This window comes from Eleutherodactylus coqui, chromosome 12 (assembly GCF_035609145.1).
Source record: "Eleutherodactylus coqui strain aEleCoq1 chromosome 12, aEleCoq1.hap1, whole genome shotgun sequence".
NCBI lineage: Eukaryota > Metazoa > Chordata > Amphibia > Anura > Eleutherodactylidae > Eleutherodactylus > Eleutherodactylus coqui.
This window is the reverse complement of record NC_089848.1, coordinates 33,681,139-33,704,101: the sequence shown is the minus strand read 5'-3', so window position 1 is coordinate 33,704,101 and position 22,963 is coordinate 33,681,139. Positions and strand designations below refer to the sequence as shown.

General features: G+C 43.4%; 1 protein-coding gene across 4 annotated transcripts in view; it reads right to left on the bottom strand.

Annotated features, from left to right (window-relative positions):
- Positions 1-22,963, bottom strand: part of AMPH (amphiphysin) — a 214,858-nt gene that overhangs the window by 19,131 nt on the left and 172,764 nt on the right. For 2 of the 4 annotated variants that reach the window (XM_066584899.1, XM_066584900.1), the window contains exons 13-18: positions 22,849-22,872; positions 19,553-19,576; positions 14,945-14,977; positions 11,944-12,003; positions 9,762-9,881; positions 4,318-4,377 (exon numbers count right to left, since the gene is read on the bottom strand). In XM_066584899.1, the coding sequence (XP_066440996.1) occupies positions 4,318-4,377; positions 9,762-9,881; positions 11,944-12,003; positions 14,945-14,977; positions 19,553-19,576; positions 22,849-22,872 (321 nt within the window). The remainder of the gene's footprint in view (positions 1-4,317; positions 4,378-9,761; positions 9,882-11,943; positions 12,004-14,944; positions 14,978-19,552; positions 19,577-22,848; positions 22,873-22,963) is intronic. The other 2 variants (XM_066584901.1, XM_066584902.1) reach the window with 2 other exon arrangements.

The following is a 22,963-nucleotide window of genomic DNA, read 5'->3' as shown; positions in this document are numbered from 1 at the left end:
AGGATGGAAGTCAACCTGGAGCTGCTACCTGAACCCTGTGGGGATTGAACTCATAACCTTCAGAGCTGAGCACTGTACTTAACACTCTGCACCACACAAAGCTCTTAACACCCCCTTAATATAAAATACCCTAGTAGGGAACATTGAGAACCATTCTTCGATTAGCTAAAGACAGATGATGGGTGACAAAAATATCAGTAGAATAAGTAGCAATAAGCAATAGAGTTAAAAAAAATGCATCAACTGTTGTGGAACAATCAGCAGCGGAAGCCGGACTAAATATGTGAAGAGCAGAAAGAAATCACCGAACCGCCTCGCAACAAGCCACACAGTTACCAGCTCTAGATGGGCACAAACACATGGGCATGCAGTACTCCCGTTATGTGGCCGTGATAATCACGAACGGTGCGCCGCTCTAAAGATTAGTGGACTTTAAAAACATATTGCGATCATGCCACGGAATTGTAAGGAGAATTTATGTGCTTATCAAAGAGAACATGATCCCAGATCTCGTGCAGAAGTCTGGGCCCAGGAGAAATACAAATCACACCAGCCTGTGCAGTATCAGATGATTTCTAATGTATTTAAAGGTGCATGTGGTTTATATACCATAAATGACATCACAGGAAAAGTACATACCTCCAAGATTAATAAGAATACATGATGGGGTAGAACTAAAATGTTTAACATAAGTTAGAGCTTTTAAGGTGTTACTATACAATAACATACAATGAGACCGTTATGAATTCAGTGAAAAGGAATGTAAGAGACTTATCTTCTGTCTGTCCCAGTACCATGCACGGCTATAGAAAGCTTTCGTTTAACCCCTTCACTACTTATAGCACCATGCTATATCTTTCTAGTCCAATAAAAGAACAATTAACTGATACATTGATCCAGAATTTTCTTAACAGGAATCAGGAACAGAATTCTCACCAATTATAAAATGACACAAAATTGTTACCAAAAATGTGTTTTATTTTTTTTTGGACAAAATGTTTGTGTTTCTTACGGAGTTTTGGTGCCAATTCCAAACTTTGGCTCAGATCTTGAGTGTCCGGAACAGATTTCCAGACAGTAACCAAAGGCTTTATTCACACAGACGAGTGCGCTCCATTTTTCTGCAGATCCCGCAGGAACGGCTTCCATTGAAATCAATGGAAGCCGTCCCCGCCGCGGCACACCCGCAGCTGTCACTGTGGAGCTGCCACGGGTTCACAGGAAAGCAGGGGATTCAAAAACAAGCACTTTGTGTGCCCCGAGCACATCACCCAATGCTCCCAGAAGCATCCGCCGTGTTGAAGAAAGAAGATCCGGCCGCGTCAGTGGAGACCCACGCTGGATCCGGAGAGGTAGGAAACTGTCTTTTTCTCCTCGTGTCCTCGGGCACGCACGGATACCGCTGCAGGATTCAGCAGGTGGACATGAGGCCAATGCATCCTTCAGTTTCCAGCATGCACAAACTAAACGATGAATGAATTCTCATTGGTCGTCCAGTCGGGGCGTACATTTACACTGAGCGATAGTCGTTCAGATTCCCGCTAGATGAGGTAATTTGAATGATTTATTGGCCTGTGTAGTACAGCCCTTAGATTAGTTCTCAGTGTGGCGTCAGACGAGCGGATGCATAAATACAATCGTCTCAGGGCAACGTATTTGGGCAGTGACTGAGGTTGATTTGTGTGCGTATCGGTGCATAGTAGTGCACTTTTTTGCGCACTCAGGGCCTGTTCATATGTGCGTGAGATACTCCTCTGCCCAGATTTAAAAGCCTATTTAAGGGCTCCTTTCCATTGGCAAAAGCGATATTGCTGCGAGAAAATCGCAATGTTAAAATCGCAACGCTGCAAAATCGCAAGTTTTTGCGTTGCGATGCGAGAATCTGTTTTGCCATTGCCCTGTATGGGCGACAGAAAAATGCAAAACGCTGAAACAATCTTCCTGCTGCGATTTTTTTATCCTCGCATCGCAGCTCGCCCTTTAACACCGCTAGTGGAAAGTTTGTCATAGAACAACATGGGTGGGACTTACCTGCGAGCGCTCACACTGAGCATCACACTGAAAACGTGCGATTACCTCACCAGTGGAAAAGAGCCCTTAGGTCTCATGTCCACGGGGAAAATCAGGCCCGCTCCGGATCTTCTTTTCGCCGCGGCTTCATCTTCTCTCCATCGTGGCCGGATCTTCTTTCTTTGGCCCAGCGGATGCGCAGGGCACGTCGGTTGCGTCGGAGAGAAGATGGCGCCGCGGCGAAGGGAAGATCCGGAGCAGGTGAGTAAATTCCGCGGATCCAGACGGCTTCCATAGGCTTTAATGGAAGCCTGCGGGAGCCGTCCCCGCGGGAGACCCGCAAGAAAATGGAGCATGGTCCAGATTTTTTCATGCTCCATTTTTAAAAAAAATCACTTTTATTGACGATCCGCGGGTATTTATCTACCCGCGGGTGGTCAATGCATCCCTATGGGATGCGGATCCGTGGGCAGGAGAAGAGTTAAAATCCGCTGCGGATTTTAATTCTTCTTTTGCCCGTGGACATGAGGCCTTAGGCTCACACACACTTGCGTTTTTTTAACACTGGGATATCGCTGTTTTTTTTTAACGCATCGCAAGTTGCAATTTTTGTGCAATGTGTTTTTAACATTAGAAAGTCCCATTGACAATCACATGAAAAAACTGTGCAAGAAAACGCAAGTGTGCCGGAGCCCTTAATCTAATGATATGTGCTTTTTACTGCAGTTTTGCGCAGCATATTATATTGCGCATGCATTTTCTCACCTACCATAGACTTTTTTGGTACGCAAATATGCAGAAAGATAGAGCAGGACCTTTTTTTTTTGCTCGTGACCGAAATGCACACACATTGACATCAATCTATTCTCCTGTATTGTATATTTTACATGCGCAAAAAACGCACGCAGACACGTCCGTCTGAAGCTGCGCTCATTGTGAATTCAGTGTTCTATAGAGTCTCTAAAGGCCCATTTAGACGGGACGAATGCCGGGCAAACAATGCCCAACACTTTCCCCCACACATACTCGCTCTCATGCTGTTGCATAGGAGCTAGTATCGCTGCGCCCCTCACCATTGACATAACATAGCGGCCGTTCAGTACTGACCGGCTGCTATTTACACTGAGTGATCTGCGTTCAGCTCATCGTCCAGTATTTAGGCTGCATAAAATTCTGAATGCTGATCCTCAGTGTAAATAGCAGCCGTTCAGTACTGAACGGCCGCTATGTTATGTCAATGGAGAGGGGCGGGGGAGCGAGAGGAGCGAAATCTCCTCCTGCGGCCCCATTCCCCTGCTGGCCACTCTGTGAGCAAGCCAGCGATACTAGCTCCCATGCAACAGCACAGAAGCGAGTGTATGCGGGGATGAGTGTCAGGCATCATTTCCCTGGTGCCCGTTAGAGGGGTATATTCTGGTCTGGATGGGTATAGTCTGGCCTAGGTTATTTTACACCCCTGGGTATAGTTTGGCCTAGGCCATAATACACCTGGGGTATAATCTAGCCTAGGCCCTTTTAACCCTGGGTATATTCTGGACAGGGGGCTAATTTGGCTTATTACACCGGTACAAAATACCGGAAGAATAAACACTGCATGCAGAGCTTTTCCTTCGGGTATTTTCAGCTGGTTCTGTAAAGAACCTCCGATCGGAGGTCCAGAAACCGATGTCAGACCACTCTAAAGACCCATTTACACGGGCCAACAGTCTCTTCAGCGACTGCACAAGCGCTGATGTCACCAATAAGTTCATCCGCGCTCGTGTAGAGCATTGACACTGAAAGTTCTGCCGGTGGCTCGTAGGCTTCTTGTCTGCTTCTAGCTCTGTCCTTCACCTCCTATGGGAAGCGCTGAGTGGGGCGCTTTTACATGGAACGACGAGCCAGGGAGTGCTAACAAGGTTTTTTAAGCAGACCGAAAAGTTAGCTTAACCAACTCCATACGAGTGGGCGATATTTTTTTTTGCTTTCACCCTGAACAATTATTGCATACTTTCACTCACTTGGACGAATTTTGTGTGGTAATCCTTGCATGTAAATGGGCCTTCACAGTGTTATCATTGTGATTAATGTACAGATCATGAGGCGGAGTGAGGATTACTTTGTATTACTTTATCGTGTCTTTGTTTAGTTTGTAAAAACATAACATAAAGCTTATTCCAAGAAGTTTCCGTAATGGTCAATGATGAATGAAGTATTGTACATGGGGCGGGATCACCTTCACGTGTAATAGGCAGGAAAGGAAACACATCTGGAACAAATGTAAGGACATGAGTCCAGCAGGACTGTGCCTCGCAGGCAGACACCTACCTGGCCGCCCTCGGGGTCAGCTTCATCCTCTGGCTTCACATCTTCAGATTCTGTAGTTTCCTTCACAGGAAGGAAGCAGTGTAACAGCCATGTCAGATCTGATCATCAGTAATGTGTGAATGTAGGGATGACCATGGGATGGAGGATGATGTAACGGGCAATAAATTATGAATGGAATCATTTTAAGGTGACACAATAAAAAAAAAATTAATGAAATGTATAAAAATGGAGATGTCTTACTTATACCTGGTTTGTCTTAGAACTGGTTCTGGCCGCCACAGTTTGTGTCTTCTGACACAAGTAAGGCTGATAGATAGATAGATAGATAGATAGATAGATAGATAGATAGATAGATAGATAGATAGATAGATAGATAGATAGATAGATAGATAGATGGATGAGATAGATAGATGTGAGATATGAGATAGATGAGAGATAGATAGATATGAGATAGATGAGAGATAGATAGATAGATATAAGATAGATAGATATGAGATAGATATATTAGATAGATATGATAGATAGATAGAATACACTATACATCTATCTCTCATCTATCTCCTATTTATCTATCTATCTATCTCATATCTATCTATCTATCTCATATCTATCTATCTATCTCATATCTATCTATCTCATATCTATCTATCTCATATCTATCTATCTATCTATCTATCTATCTATCTATCTATCTATCTATCTATCTATCTCATATCTATCTATCTCATATCAATCTCTCTATCTATCTCTCTATCTATCAATCTATGATGGCTGTGGTTCATTCTCGAGCATTGCTCAGCCATTTAATGCAGCGCTCGATAAAGCAATCACAGCCATAGCATTGGTCCATCCAGAGCTGCATTGATTGGCTAAACCGTGGCACTCAAAGAACCAATCAACAGCATCGCGTTGTGGAGGCTTGATTTATGAATTGGTTGTGAGCCGAGGCTAGCCAATTCGTAAATCCCGCCTCCACAACACGATGGCTGTGATTGCTTCATCGAGCGCTGCATTGATTGGCTGAGCAGCGCTCGAGAACCAATCACAGCCATCGCTTCTTGGAGGTGGGATTTATGAATCCAAGAATCAGGCAGTGATGTTGTACGAGCAGCTAGGAGTGCGCGGACCTCTGGAGAGCATCATGAAGGACCTGGGGCGAACCTGCTAGGTAATGTATTCCTTTTTTTATGTAATGCAGCTAGGGCTTATTTTCAGAGCAGGGCTAATATTTCAAGCTTCCCCGAAAAGCCCCCAAAATCAGGGTAGAGCTTATTTTCAGGATAGGTCTTATTTTTGGGGAAACACGGTAGTAAGTTGTAGGACCTGTGAGCTGAGGGCAGAGATACAGTGCTGATTGGGAGACAAGCCCTATGCATGCTGGGAGTTGTAGGTAACAGTCTGTTGTTGTGTTTACTGCATAAGTGATACATATAAAAACAGCCATAGATGAATGGCTACACGGGACGAAGAGGAGGGTCCAGTGTGACAGGTTGCCGCTACTTCGCTGTACCTTTAAGTGTGCTTTGCTATGCTCCTTCTGTTAGTAACTGATGTTTTTGCCCTCCTGTTTGAAGTCCAGGTTAGTCCAGGAAGAATGAAGACCACCTAACTTAGTTATGGCTTCACAAGAACATTAACAAGTACGGTATGTCTGTATGACATTAGCAGATGGAAACATGGCCACCAAATTGTCCACATCCCACATCAACCGCTCCCCACCTGCAACTGTGTTCATATAAGAGAGTAAACTCTCAAAAGATCCACCTGACCCAGAATATGACCGTCAGCATTATGGAGCGAGCGGTATAAAAGGTATGACTTGTAGCAATCTCCTATAACAAAGACAGCCTGTATCAATGCTGTGATATGAGAGACATCATCAAATATTCGTGCTTAGCAGAGCCATCTAATAGGAGGGCCCCGTATTACAGAAGCCCCATGTTACAGTAGGAGAAGGAGGAAACAGCATGATACTAAAACTAAGTAATTAAAACAAATATTTGGAACTATGTTGGAGCACATGCTGCGGATGGAAAACTTCTGCACCCAGCCAGGCCCTGAAACGCGTGCTAATTATAAAACGAGATGTCTAGTTGGAGTGTTTGCTTTATCCATTAATTAACTTTTGCAGACTGCAATTATACTGCGCATGCTGTTTTATCATTAATCGGTTTGGCATATGACAGTTTTTCAGATAAGCAGAAACAGAACTCTGTTGATTATACAGCAGACGTGCATTCTGTAAGTGCTCTTGTTTTTTGTAGTTGTCCAGACCATTAGTCACCTAATGAATTATCTATTAAAGGGAACCTGTCAGCTGGAACATACTGTCCAAACCACTGGCATGATGTTAAAGAGCAGGACGAGCCGAGCAGATTGATATATAGCTTTATGAGGAGGGATATCTCCTTGGCAGCTGTCTGTGTATGTACAGTCCAGAGGGCGGTCCTATCAGTGATTGACAGCTGTCTGTGTATGTACAGTCCAGAGGGCGGTCCTATCAGTGATTGACAGCTGTCTGTGTGTGTACAGTCCAGTGGGCGGTCCTATCAGTGATTGACAGCTGTCTGTATGTACAGTCCAGTGGGCGGTCCTATCAGTGATTGACAGCTGTCTGTATGTACAGTCCAGTGGGCAGTCCTATCAGTGATTGACAGCTGTCTGTATGCACAGTCCAGTGGGCGGTCCTATCAGTAATTGACAGCTGTCTGTATGTACAGTCCAGTGGGCGGTCCTATCAGTGATTGACAGCTGTCTGTATGTACAGTCCAGTGGGTGGTCCTATGATTGATTGACAGCTGTCTGTGTATGTACAGTCCAGAGGGCAGTCCTATCAGTGATTGGCAGATGTCTGTGTGTGTACAGTCCAGTGGACGGTCCTATCAGTGATTGGCAGTTGTCTGTGTATGTACAGTCAAGTGAGCCATTCTATCAGTGATTGACAGCTGTCTGTATGTACAGTCCAGTAGGCAGTCCTATCAGTGATTGACAGCCGTCTGTATGTACAGTCCAGTGGGCGGTTCTATCAGTGATTGACAGCTGTCTGTATGTACAGTCCAGTGGGCGGTCCTATCAGTGATTGACAGCTGTCTGTGTATGTACAGTCCAGAGGGCAGTCCTATCAGTGATTGGCAGCTGTCTGTGTATGTACAGTCCAGAGGGCAATCCTATCAGTGATTGACAGCTGTCTGTGTATGTACAGTCCAGTGGGCAGTCCTACGAGTGATTGGCAGCTGTCTGTGTGTGTACAGTCCAGTGGGCGGTCCTATCAGTAATTGGCAGCTGTCTGTGTGTGTACAGTCCAGTGGGCGGTCCTATCAGTAATTAACAGCTATCTGTGTGTGTACAGTCCAGTGGGCGGTCCTATCAGTGATTGGCAGCTGTCTGTGTGTGTACAGTCCAGTGGGCGGTCCTATCAGTAATTGACAGCTATCTGTGTGTGTACAGTCCAGTGGGCGGTCTTATCAGTGATTGGCAGCTGTCTGTGTGTGTACAGTCCAGTGGGCGGTCCTATCAGTAATTGACAGCTATCTGTGTGTGTACAGTCCAGTGGGCGGTCTTATCAGTGATTGGCAGCTGTTTGTGTGTGTACAGTCCAGTGGGCAGTCCTATCAGTAATTGACAGCTATCTGTGTGTGTACAGTCAAGTGGGCCATTCTATCAGTGATTGACAGCCGTCTGTGTGTACAGTCCAATGGGTGGTCTTATCTGTGATTGACAGCTGTCTGTGTATGTACAGTCCAGTGGGAGGAGCTATCAGTGATTGACAGCTATCTGTGTATGTACAGTCAAGTAGGCGGTCCTATCAGTGATTGACAGCTGTGTATAGATAGATAATTGTCAATCACTGAATATATCTCTCACATGTTATGGACAGGGACTAAACAGGGTATATCAACAGGAGCCCTAAGAGTTATGACACTGCGTATGGTTAATCATACTGGTAACTGAGGAGTGGGAAGCTGTATATTGTAACCTGTGAACCATGTGGTTTAGGGTTATAGTACAAACCACGCGCACCATATATTGTGTTTCTAACACCGTTATTGTTTTACAGCTTTAGTGAATATTGTTCATAGAACCGAGTGCAGATAGCATTAAGTTACTGTAGAGCGACAGTCGTTGTTACTGATGTTCCTTATTTACTCTCAAGTATGTGTTCTGACTCCATCATATTCAAAACCTGCGTCGTGCACCACACACCGCAACAACTGTGCGCCATCTGTTCCTCAGAACAATTCTTGACATCCTCCTCTGACCCCTTTCGTTGGTGAGTTGTTTATGACCATTGGATCCCTTTTCACTGGATGTTTTTATCTCAAATACATCATTCTGAGTAAATCTCAACATTTCTCCTCAAGATTGGCAGTTTTTGAAATACTGGCCCTAGTCTAGCACCGATGGCCATGGCATGTTGGGAGTCAGTCAAATAACTTGGTTATCCCATCTAATGCGGGTTCACAATTAAACTGATCCATGGAAAACTTGCTCACATGATTTTATTCTACACTCAGGGGTCACTTGTCTCCAATTGTGAAGGGCCAGGGGCTCTAATAAAGGGGCCATTCAGTGTGTACTCCTAATTTTTAGCATTCCCTTCACTCTTCCAAATTGCCTATAAAGATGTTGGCTGTTCATGATATCCTCAACATGCTACCAACTGCCAGGATATCCTACATAGGTCACATGTGATTCGTCAAACTCCTGAATGAACAAGTCTACAAGCCCCGCCCTACAGACTCATTCAGAAATAGGCAAACCCCATAAACATCAGACTCTTCCGTCATACTATGCATGCCTATGATTTTTTTGGCACTCCTCTCAATAGTGCCGACCATAGAGTAGAGCGCCAATACAATGACAGCCACGGACCCCTGTGCAATGTCAGCAATATGCACAATGTGGGTTAATGGGAATCTATCAATCCATGTCCATTGCATTCTCCGTGTACTTCAGGGCCGCATGCAAACGCAGTCACCTTTCTATTGAAGTATATGGAGAATGCAGCAGCATTAGGAATGAGGATGTGGTAATATTGGTATGTAACTGTACAGAGGGCATCTGGAAAGAACTTTACTGGTGGGCCCTGAGCACCGCAGGCCGACACTGCATATACAGGGACCGTAATACTAAGCCCCATATACAGTGATAGGGCCTATATGCCATAATGCATGTAGCTTCATTCCTTTTATATAGTCCCACCCCCCATATACAGCCATAGAGCCGAATATAGGGGACCTTTGCTATAGGCTAAAAAGTTCGGAAATTTCTAGTAGATCCACAGTCAAACCAGGACACTTGCCTCTAATACGGATGCAAAAATGTAGTGCTACGCTTGTGGTAAAGGAGCCTTACTGTGCGGTTATGGTAAAGCCATAGATGGATGATTGGAATGTAATGAGATGGGATAAATGAGCTGACGCTTGATGTGTCTTCTGACTCACCATTATCTTCTCTGCTAATTTATTTTGCTCATCAGGTTTAGTGTCCTCAGCAGGAACGTCAGGCAGAGACGGCACCTCCTCAGTCTTGGTCTCCCCAGAAGCAGCTACATCTGATTCCACCTTATTTGTCACAATATAAAATATATACTGGCTGAAGGCAAGTGCTTATAATCTAATCCCTTCCATCTATGGGACAAGCTCGAAATACAATACATTATAACAACTTTGTGGACTTTGAACAGACATGTTAGACAATGCGAGTGCTGGAAGGATCAGCGGAGTATATGGAGGAAGCACGCAGAGCACGGTGGCCATAACAGCGGCATGGAAAAATGGATCAGACCTTAGTGCACATCTACAACTGATAAGGGAAAGTATTTCATACCTATGGCCTCATGGAAACGGGTGGATTTTTGCTGCGGAATCCGGAATTCAATGGAAGCCGTCCGACCGGCGGCCTGCCCACAAATAACATTGCAGACGGGCCGCTGATTGCACGGGAAAAGCAGGAGTTTAAAAGAAATCTGTACTGCTCATATCCGACGGCGAGCCGTGCAGACCGCCCGCAGTACAGAAAAGAAGAAGGAAATACAGGCACGTGCGGATGCCGGCTGGGCACAGGGTCGGATCCCGCGGCGGGCTCCCGGATGCAGATTCCGACCTGCCTATGTTCATGCGGCCTAAGGCCACTCTCACACATACATTTTTCCAGCGATTGATGCTGCATTTTCAGCACAGCGCTAAACACTGTCAAGCGCTACCATTGATTTCAACAGGGCTCTCCAGACATGCGTTAAAGCACAGCGTTTTTACAAGCGCCTGTGTGAGAGCGACCTAAGGGTGTATTCCCATACAAGTTCTGTCTGACATGGACGGAACTCGCACAGGAAAAGAATCCATTCACAAAGTGATTTTTCTCTGGACCTATAGTCCAAGTTTGAAAAATCGCTGCATGTCCCATTTTTGAGGAATCCTTGTTCAAGAATCACCCGGTATTTGCTATAGGAGTGTAAAAAAACCATATCCGACTTGCATGCAAGTGTGAAGCAATGTTAAAGGGGTGTCGAGGTGATGGCTTATGAGTAAAAGCCCTTCTGCATGCAAACCGTGATCTAATCGCCGCTCCCGCTGGGTGCCATGTTGCTGCTCCGGGTCTCCCCTCTGATCTTACAGGCTGCCCCAACCGACTTACGAGATGTACAGGCAGAGGAGTAACTTGAGGCTTCTGGGCCCCAATGCAAAACCTGTACCAGGGCCCCCAACTATAATGCTTTATTCATAGTACGGGGCTCCTTTTTACTATCTGTGAATCAACAGATTTCTGTTAGGGACCTTTTGTACATGAGGGAATAGGATGCAAGAGATGCATCAGTATATTCTTGCTTGCTGCGGATTTTGGTGCAAAAGTAAAAATGGCTTAAAATCTGCCTGGAATTCTGCATCAAAATCCATAGTTAGACCTGCGGATCTTGGTGTGGAATTCGCAGATTTGGCTGCGTCCTGCAGTGTAATTCCATCCCGTGTGAAAGATCCCTCAAGTTGTCCCAACCTTGTCCTTCTCAGGCAGGCTATGTTTGTTACAATGTATCAGGATAATTTTCTGAGCAGTAGTTATACAGGTGTCTCCTGATCTGGATTGGGAGGGTCCCTCCTTAAGGAGACACCTAGTAGGTGAGTGGGGAGACTTATAGGGCCATGCATGCTCCACTGGGAAATATATGCAAATAAGAAAGATGGAACAAACCTCTGCAGCGCCACCTATTGGATGGCAGCATTGCTGCTAATTAATGCCCAACTCTGTTCTGGATGACATGCTGATACACTACATGTGTTGTATGGAGAAGCTCAAATGTTTTTTTTGCAATGGATTCCATAGGAATCTGTGATACTAAAGTCAGAATTTGCACTTTGTATGAGGAAGCTGCTGTCTCATGGGGACATGATATGATGGCAGACTGGGTGCGCTGCTGTAAAGGGTCCGTGCATGCGGCTTGGTTTGTGCGTGAGCCCTTAATCTGATGCGCTGGAGCAATAGTAGATGTTTATGTTCACTGACCACAAAGATCTTAACATTTTTGATGAACTGCAACATAAAGTAGATTTTAGAAAGTTGTATAACTTTGCTAGAACAGAAGTGCTTTGTGACTTCCGTGCGCCATATGTGCAGGACCAGTCTACTTACTGTCCATTCCCCAGCTCCTTGCTCCGACTGCATGCTGAAGAGGGAGGTGGGTGCATCAGCCTAGAAAGACACAAAGCCACAATGTTACCTGCTGCAGGAATCATCGCTTCCGCTCACCTGAAAGGAGTTTTAGGACATGCCGACAGAATGTGGATAAGATCTCAGAAAGACTCTAGCTTCACATTGATGGCGACATTGCGGAGACGCTTGGTGCGTGCACGCCGGATTCTTTGTACTCGGACGAATAGTCCGGGTAAAAAAAAAATGCTGCATATTCGATTTTTGTCCAATACAGACTGAAAATCTCAGCTGCGACTTGCTCTCTGTCCGTGTGCATGTACCCTCCGTCCGGCTTCACATGAGCCCATGCGTATCTGCAAAATGAACATTCTTTTTTGTGCGCACATCAGCGTATACTTTTTGCGCTTGTACATATGCATTTGCGCGCCCCCTAAAAAAGCACCAGTGCTCCCAGCTAGTGAAATGGCTAATTAGTATAATGAGTTCCTGATGTCTCCTTTTTCCTGTGCAATTCCGCAGTGTTTCACGCACGTCCTAGCGGATTGCGTGTGCATCTGCACATCCCCATTACCTTCTATGCAGATTTTTGGTGCGCAGGAAAATATAGAGCACGCAGCTTTTTTTTTTTCGAGTGACCGAAATGCACAGGAAACATAGGTGTATATGAACAAAGCCACCGAAATCAATGGATTCTCTTCTATGCGTATTGCGTGTGCAAATTTTGCATATGGAAATATGCCCATGTGAAGCCGCCCTTTGGCAGAGAATTGTCAAGAGAACACATTGGGACTGGTAGTAGAGTGTAACCAGCACTCCAGAAATTAAAGGGTTTGTCCCAAATACACCTCAGGGCTTCTTTTTATGGCCATGTTTGCATGCGCAAATTTGCATGTGCAATACGTAGAGAATAGAACCCCATTGATTTCAATGGGTTCATTGGCATTACTCTTTTTTGCAGAAAAAAAACACAGTATGCTCGATTTTTGTGTGCATTTGCTCACCAAAGGCCCCTTAGAAGCCTATGGGAGGGGCGCAAATGTGGAATTAGTCATGTGCAAATGGGCAATACGCTGCGCAGAACTGAGCGGAAAAGAACACATCTAGACCTCATTAGGCTAAATAGCCTTTTAAACCACGGAAGTACGGTACTATGCACCAATATGCGCACAAATCTACCTTCGCTGCGCAAATACGTCATGCTGAAGTGAGCGTTTTTGTGCATATGGGCATGTGAAGCTGCTCTCAGATAGGGACATCCCTAATGGCTCCTGGTCCAGAGACCTTCACACTGTCATGTATTACATGGTTGCCTGTCCATTTAAATGGGCGACAACGCACGGTTACATGTTCAGCTCCTTGCAGCCACCAGCGATTGTCAGGACTTCAGCAGCTGCTCCTCCAGAGACTTCCAACATCTTTAAATGAGTCTATCATGCAGGCCGTGTATTCTAAGGACGTGTTCACACCAGGCATACAGCCTCAGTCCTACTGAAAGGCACAGCTGATGCCATTTATGAGGCAACCATTGGCTAAAACTAACTTCTGGGAATAATAAGGAATAGTGCAGCATGCCAGTGTGGGCCTGTGGCTTCATGGAGGATGAAGGGCATAACTAACATAACATTTGTATTTGTGCTACACTGCTAGTGAGAAACAGGCCTCAGATACATAGTGAATAGAATGCTATAAAGTAATTAGTAGAGTTCATCTACCCTGCAATAGAGGATGGAGGGCATAACTGAAATAAAACGTGTATTAGCACTATGGTGCTAGTGCGAATCAGGCCTAAGTGAATATCATCAAAAGATTCAGAGAATCTGGAGAAATTCATGTGCACAAGGGACAGTCAATATTGGATGCTTGAGATCTACAGGCTCTCGGGCGGCACTGCATTAAAAACAGGCATGATTCTGTAATGTAAATCTCTGCCCGAGCTCAGGAATACTTCTAGAAATAATTGTCTGCGAACATAGTTCACCGTGAAATCCACAAATGCAAGTTACAGTTATATCATGCAAAAAAGAAGCCATATATCAACATAATCCAGAAATCCTGATGTCTTCTCTGGGCCAAAGCTCATTTAAAATAGATCAAGGCAAAATGGAAAACTGTTCTGTGGTCAGACGAATCAAAATTTTACATTCTTTTTGGAAACCACGGACCCCGTGTCCTGCGGACTCAAGAGGAGAGGGACCATCCAGCTTGTCATCAGTGCACAGTTCAAAAGCCGCCATCTCCGATAGTATGGGGTTGCATTAGTGCCTATGATATGGACAGCGCACACATCCTAAAAGACACTATCAATGCTGCGCCGTATATAGAGGGTTTAGAACATATCCCCCCATCCAGATGATGTCTCTTTCAGGGAAGGCCAGCTATATATCAGTAAGGCTAAACCCCATGTTGCATCCATCACAACTGCATGGATTCCCAAAAGAGTCCGGGGGTGAACCAGCCGCCGACAGTCCAGACCTGTCAGTACTAGAAGGCATTTGGCGCACTGTGAAATGAAAAATTCTGCAAAGACGCCCGTGGACCGCTGAGCAGCAAGAATCCTCCATCAGACAAGAACAGGACATTCTCTCCCCAAACTCCAGCACTCGTCTCCTCACTTGCCAGAAGTTTACAGACTGCAGTAAAAGCGGCACAATGGTAGACGCGGCTCTGCCCCAACTTTTTTTAGCTGTGTTGCTGCCATCAATTTCTAAATTAGTTCTTTTTTTTAAATGGAACGGAGAAAGGTCTCCCCTCCCCCCTCTGATTTGTTGTATTGTAAATAAAATATGGTTATATGAGATTTAAAAATCATCGCATTCTTTTTTTCTTTACATTGAATTACATGTTACGCAGCATCACAACTTTTTTTGGAGTTGGGGGTTGTAACACCATAATTAGCCTTTCAGACAGTTTTCTATTTCCTTTCCACATTATGATGCTTAGCAGTATTTCTTCTACTTTTTCATGTTATCTTGATACTTACTTGTGTCATCCCATTAAACGCGTTACCGGATGCCTAGATGAAATGAAGAAGCAGAACATTAACATGTGAAGTCGCACTTGAAGAAACATTGATGATGATAAGAGACCAGAGGAGAGGATGGGAATGTCAGTATTGTGTGCGGTATTAGAAGTCTATCTGTGAAGGTCTCCATCGGAGTCCAGAAAAACACAATCACTTCACGTCTGCATTAAGACTCGCTGATAAACTGCAAGTTAGAACAAACCGCTCAGAATTTCATTAGTCAACAGCAGTTTTTTCTGCTACAAGTTATCTCTGGGCAGACATTGTAGCTGCATGTAACAGCAATATAAGAAAACGTAAAATGAGTTTAAGGCTTTTTAGATTTTATATCCTGTTTTTATCCATTTTTTATATTTTATGTGAGCACTATACTATTTGTTATTGGAGCTGCAGGAATTGTAAGTAAGGTTTTATTGTTAATTCCTATTCTTCATTTTTTCCTTCCTGTTTTTGTGCCCCCCAACATCCCCATAAAGGGGTTCCCGCCTTGTAAACTAATCTTTAAAGGTTTTTTTCATAATAAACAAGCCTTTAAATATGAGAACTGTGGCTACATTTTTGTGTGGGCCAGACGTTTGTTATATTGGATGTAGTAGTAAATGGCAGCCATGCGAACACTACATGGATGGCCTCAGTCTGCCAGAGCGAGCGTCACTGCTTGTTAGGGCTTCCACAGACAATCCCACCTGCAAAATGAGGAGACTAGAACCTATTGATTTCAACGGGTTCATTCTCACTTTTATCGGGCGCAAAAAATTGCACCTGCTCTATTTTGTGCGTATTTGCATGCCAAAGAGTCCCATAGAAGTCTATGGAAGTTGTGCAAGCATGCACATCTGCACATGCGGATAGGCACTAAATGCTGTGCATACGTGCAATTAACAGCACCTTGTTAGGCTAATTAGCTATTTAAAGCAGGGTGGGGTGATTCCCCCACCCATGTGAACAAGCAGTACCTGTGCAAATATGCACAAATTGCGCAGGAGTGAGTGTATTGCATAACATGCTGGTCTGCCGAAGCCCTTAGTGTCTCTTTGCTCTGGTAAGTAGAGGGGGTCTCACGAAGATCTTTAGGGTGTTTGTACGTTCTAATAGGGCATAGGTTATCCGCATGTCGCAACATCTTTAAGATCTTGCGTACAAAGCATTTCCATCAGTATGGAATGACCCCCGGTCTACAGTACGGACCCATGATGCATATATTTTCCATGGTAAGAATTGCCCATGAACTCGGAAACAATTACAGTTTCAGCCCATAGAATTCTATGGGAGCCATATTTAGGACTCTCTCTATAATACGTATTGCCAATATATCTAGGAAATGAGGACTTAATTTGTGGACTTTGGATTTACATTGAGAGAATGTTGAGCCAAACCAGAGAATCCTACCGAAATTTATGGTGGTTTTTCCCTCATCAGAAGCGGACAAAACCTTTTTCCAGTCCCAGCTAATGATTCCAATTGGAAGTACAAATTTATGAGCCTACAGTAAGGCCGGCTGCACACAAACGGGTCGGATTCCTCATGCGGGCGCCCTGACCACAGCCGGCGTTCGTGCGTACCGATCACTTCTCTTCATATTCTGTACTGTGGATGGTCACGGTGAGCCACCGTTGGACATGCGCAGTACAGATTTTTTTTAATGTTTATTTTTCCCGCGTTGTCGCTAGGCGATGATGTGGAATCCGCAACCTTCCCCCAATGTCAGTTGCGGAAGGGCCACAGTTCGGATGGCTTCCATTGACTTCAAAATAGACCTACAAAAATAGGACATGCTGGGATTTTTCCTCCTCTTGTGGAAATCACAATTTGATTCCACAAGTGTGCAGGAAAAAGTGATTTACAACAGTATATAATGAACGGTATTCGCTGCGGATCTGCGATGTGGATGCCGACCGCGGATTTCGCTATGCATATCCATTCATATGTAGCCAGCCTAAAATTGGAAATATTTGGGGCATGTTATGGCATGCTGGATGTTGTAAGGGATGCAATTCACCTGTTCATGTTCATAGAAGAGACTAAAATGTACAGAATTGTGGGAATACAGTCTCCAGAAGGGGTGGCAGTACGAAGGAGTAAAAGAAATACTGATGTACTGCGCTATACAAAGTGCCGGCCCTGACAGGAAGATGCATGACACAGGAATTCCCTATTTGGTGTTCTTCCTTGGTCAAATCCTACATCATGTCAAGTCCTTTCAGGCCATGAACTAGGTAAAGCCCAGTGTATCAGTTTTGCCTAGCGTGTCCATTGAGGAGTAAAGCCCCTGAAAATACTACAACATTAGGGTCGTGCGTAGCTCACTATGTACGGCACTAATTCAGCACTAATTTCACTTTTATTCTTTTTTTTCTATAAAAGGTAAACATAATGGAAAGGGCATAAAGTACTAATATGTAACTATACTAATCTACACATGGGGGAACAGAGATACCTCTTCTTTCTCATGCTCTACATCCTGGTAGAGAGATCCATATCTCCGATTAGCTAGTTCATCTTCTGACAAATCTGAGCTGTTGGCCTCATTCTCTTTGAGGTTAGATGAATATTCACAGCCAGGAGTTCTGGAACTTATGCATGACATGGGTTGAACATGCTCCCTACTTCTTTCAGGAGGATTGCAGTCTTCATTTATGGACAAACTAGCCTGTGCTTCATCTTGTTTGGAAACTGATGCATTATCACTGTTTTCTAGATGATCAGTGGTGGTCGAATACCAAACCGAATTAAACTCTGCTGGATCTTGATTCCAGAATTCATGTGTTTGGCCATCTGTTCCGTAGGACTCGCCCCATGCTTCCGTTGCACACGTCGGTTCCCAATTAGATGGCCATATCTGGTCTGGGTCTATGTTAGTACTGTTAAAACCAGTCTCAGAAATATTGATTTCCTCTCCGATGAACTGATCTCCTTCATGAACTACATCTTGGCAATTCATGTTAGGAAGTGAAAAATCACCACTAGAGGTATTTCTACTGTCATCTAATTCTTGAGACAAACTATTACAATTTGCCGATGTTTCAATAACATTTTGATAATTATCGCAGTCATCATTTTTCAGGAGAGCGGAACTGATGTTCTTCGTTTCATTAACATTCTCCATTAAAAATGTGTTTGCTGTTTCCTCTCCATCAGTCAACTCATCTCTTTTATAGTTATTACCCAAAGCATCTGTCTCAGTATCACTTGTATGAAAATCAGTTATATGGCTATACTGCTCCTTATAATCTTCATAGATTCTATCAGTGTCAGACATGTATTCATCGTCGACATCCTCTGGACTCTGCTCTTGAATGTCTGCGCTTTTTGGTAGTACCTCTTGGTTTACATTGGCATTGTTTCTCATTTCCACACTGCCGTCTTCCTCTTGATACTGACTATCTTCCAATACATTATCATCATCACCACTCATAAATACTATTTCGTGACTTGAAACGCCCTCCAGATTTTCACCATAATCATCTGATTCCATTGGAAAGAACTCTTTTTGACAAGTTGATTCCAACATATCCTCCGAGGTGGGAACATCAAAAGCAGCAGCAGCATCATGTGACTTTTCCTGCCTATCAGTGAGGTCACTATCCTCCATACCCAATGTATCCTCAGCTACAATACTCTGTGTAATGCTTAATTCCTCTGTTGACCCACAAGTTGGGTCAGCAAGGTTATATAATGACAGACTTTTTGAGGAGTCAGGCTTCATGCAGACAGACAAGTAAAAGGGAGGAAAAAAGAAAAATTATGGATATGATGAAAGAAACACTCAAATGTGATGAAATGAAAACAATGTGAAATGAAGTAAGTTATTTTTTAAATGAAATCCCAACTTAGAGTTACTTTAAAGACAAAAAGTGAACTTCATACCTAGGAATTTGGATGATACAATTCTATAAATCTGACTGCAGAAATTGTGTGAATGCCTGCGGATTGGTCAGCAGAATACATTTTCCACCTATAGTAGCCTGTAGTTTCTCAATGGACTGAAAATCTGTGACTATTAATATAATATATCTGCAGGAGAATGAGGGGGAAAATGAAGCTCCCTCTACAAATATATAACGTAAAAGTGATATCTATCAACTATCTACAGCATAGGAGATACAAGTCTAATCAGTGGGGGGTGGGGGGGGGGGGTCTCACTGCTTGAACCTCACCAATCCTGAGAACTGGGATCCCATGTCCACCTTTGCTGCTCACTGCGCTCTCCATAGAGAGGAGGAGCTTGGATGGAGCGGTGCTGAACATGTGCGCTGCCAATGCATTCACACCACTCCTCAATGCGGATAGGGAGGGAGAGGAGGAATGGGGAATACGAGATACCCATCTGAAGAACGATGGGGGTCCCTGTGGATAGATGATAAATGTTGATTCTGGGAATACTCTCTTTAAGGGAATGGTCATGTTGTTAACAAGAGCAACTACAATAATAACTACCGTATTTCATACTGGATTATGTATATACTCCACTAATACATTCTTTGTAGCAACTCCAAGGTAGAACTTCAGATTACCATTTTATAAGAGTATAATACATCACGTCGCACAATTAAGTCACATACTTACTGGTTTCACCAATTCATTGTTTGTCTAGGAGAGAAAAAATATTTTTGTGGAATGTGAATATTGAGTTAGGTAATACTTTACTAAATAGTTTGGCTGCATTGCATTCATCAGGACTGTATCAGCAACACATATATAATGCTTAAAATTACATTTATGGCAAGTATGTTATATAAATGGTAAATAGTTTCTATTTTTGTTACATAACTATGTAGAAAGAATTTTTTGACATTTTTGTTGTATTTAGATACTATGTCAGAATGCAAAATGAGCCAAAATGGTAATGAGAAACGGACCAAAAGTCACAAAAATGCGGCTGCATAAACATTCAGTAAAAAGCACAATGAAAACAATTTTTATAAACCTATAGGCATCGCATCTCACAACCAGACTACTCTGCTGTAGACCTAAGAGCACTTCTGCACAGGCTGACAAATGCCCAAGTAATCACTCTAACCAGTGATTATGGGTGACTGTCATCCCATGTAAACATGGGACCCAACAGGGCAAGTAAGTGAGAGAGTCGCTGACTTCTCAGAGTTGTTTAGTTTTTAGCTCACCTAAAAACCAAGTGACTGTCGACCCATTAGAACAGGCAGTCGTTCATCTATGAACAACTGCCTGTTTACTCTGAAAGGAGGTGGGCAGCTGGAAGAGATCTTCTTCAGTGCCCTCCATCTCCATTCATTGAACAACTATCTCTCCCATGTGAAAGCACAGGAGCAATAATGGTTAAAAAAAGATGTTGACAGTCATCTCTTGTAAAAGTACCTAAAGGCCCATTTAGACACAACGATTATCACTCAAAGTTTCGAGCGATAATCGTTGTTTGTAAATGTGTGCCCATCATGCACTAATCGTGCACTTTTCGTCTATCACTGAGTTCAGCTCAGCTTAAAATCCATCATCCCTGACAAGACTCTTTCAGCTGCTGTCCAGCTGGAGAACAACAGCGAAGTATTTAGAGAACAGACCACCTGCTTTTCTCTAAATACATGCAAATGAAGCTAGTCAGCTACTAATGGGCTGATTAGCCCATTAATAGCTAATGCAAAATGATTGCTCAAAACTGCCGTTTTCTGACGAATTTTGAGCAATCATCTGTGTGTGTAAAAGGGGGTTTAAGGCCCATTTAGACGGGACGAATGTCGGGCAAATGATGGACGACACTTGTCCCGGCATACACTCACTGTGGTGCTGTTGCACAGGAGCTAGTATCGCTGGCTCGCTCACAGAGTGGCCAGCAGTGTGGTGGGGCGGTTGCAGGAGATTTCTCTCCTCGCGCTCTCCCGCCCCTCTCCATTGACATAACATAGCGGCCGCTCAGTACTGAACGGCTGCTATTAACACTGAGCGATGATCATTCAGCTCATCGTCCATCGTTTATGCAGCATAAACGTTGGACGATGAGCTGAACACTGATCTCTCAGTGTAAATAGTGACCATTCAGTATTGAGCAGCCGCTGTGTTATGTCAATAGAGAGGGGCGGGGGAGAGCGAGGAATAGGACTAACAAACAAATAACTATTGACTATCCCCAGGATTGGATATTTCAAATGAGAAGTGATCCTCTAAGAGATAGAAAACGATGACCTAAAGGGTTTGCATACTGGATAATTAGGATATTAGATTAGAATCGTATTGTAATCCCTATATGCAAAACGAGGAAAACAACAACAACAACCATTGTGTTATGGCAGTCCCCATAAAGAATACCACACTGCATAGTCAAGAAATAGTGCTGGATACCAATGCTTTGATCCCCTATATTGCCTATACAGACCGGTCCCTAATAATAGCTCCCCATTTGCATAATAAAGAATATCTCATATTATTCCCAGGATTACTAATGAGAATATACAGATTTAACGTACCCAGTATTCCCTAATCAGCTAATCAGACAAATTTCCATTACTAGATGGATAAATTAAGTGCCATAGAATTAGCAGGTAGCACTTTAGATATAGTTCACTGTAAGACTTCAGAGACACATAATAAAAAAGATAGATTCAGGGTTCTCTTCAATGGATCAAGAGTCCAAATACAAAGAGGGGTTGACGTGTTTCATTTGGATAGCTCAAAATCATCAGGAACCATGTAAGTCGTTAAATATGTAGAATAAATGGCAAAAATCTGAAGTATAGATTCTTGGCATTGAAAACCAGGGCAAAAAATGCTTCCGTCAATAATCCCTAGGTGAATCAAATCCCTAGATAGCTATTCAAAATCAACCCAGAGTGCAATAACCCCGGTTTCGGCCAATCCTCCCGAGCTACACAAAATAATAAATAGAGGAGCAGAAGCCGTCAGTCCACCATCAGGGCTGAACTGTGAATTCTCATTAGTAATCCTGGGAATAATATGAGCTATCATTAGGGACCGGTCTGTACAGGCAATACAGTGGATCAAAGCATTGGTACCCAGCACTATTTCTTGACTATGCAGCAAGGTATTCTTTATGGGGACTGCCATAAACCAATGGTTGCTGTTATTTTCTCGTTTTGCATAGGGATTATGATATAATTGTAATATACTACCCTAATTATCCAGTGTGAATACCCTTTAGGTCCTCGTTTTCTTTTTCTTAGAGGATCGCTTCTCATTTGGATTATCCAATCCTGGGGATAGTCACTAGATGTTTGTTTGTTGGTCCTAGCCCTTATTGTTTTTATATTTTTATTAATAAAAGTTATATTTTATATTATAAGGTTCTTTTTACATGAAGGGCATTTATACTCATTAGATCCTTCTGCCTCGGTGATTTCTAATGCCTTGTTAAAAATTATTTTTGTTGCCTTGTGGCTAAAATGATTGTGAGGAATTTTAGCAGCATACGCTGCTAATGGGAATCAATGCCCATTAGTAGCTTATTAGCTTCATTTGAATGTAAATGAAGCTCCCTTCGCTGTATGCAGATAACAGCAAGTGGTCTGTTATTTGCATACGGCTCCATTGTACTCCCCAGGGACTGGAGCTGAAAACAATGTTATCAGCACTCCCAGCGGAGAATCAAAGCATGCTGTCCCTGCTATCAAGTGGCCGGTCGAACAATGGTTTTTATGCTGAACTAAAAATCATTGTTCGCGCAAAAAGCTAACGATGATGGCATTTACACGCGATGATTATTGCTTAAAAGACATCGTTTGAATGAATTTTGAGCGATAATCACTGTGTGTGTAAATGGGCCTTTAGTCTGCTGATCAAGTCATGGTTTGCAGTGCTAAAGATTTGAACAAAAGCAGCCTTTAGCTACAAAAGAAATTCCATACAGTACCCTGGTAGTTAAAAAGTCTTCTTACCGTCCAGAGATCCCAAGGCAAGGTCTGAAAATGCAAATGAGAAATAAATGAAACAAAACTACATTAATGCAAAAAAAAGAAAACAACATTTATTAAGTTTCATCTTGACAGATAT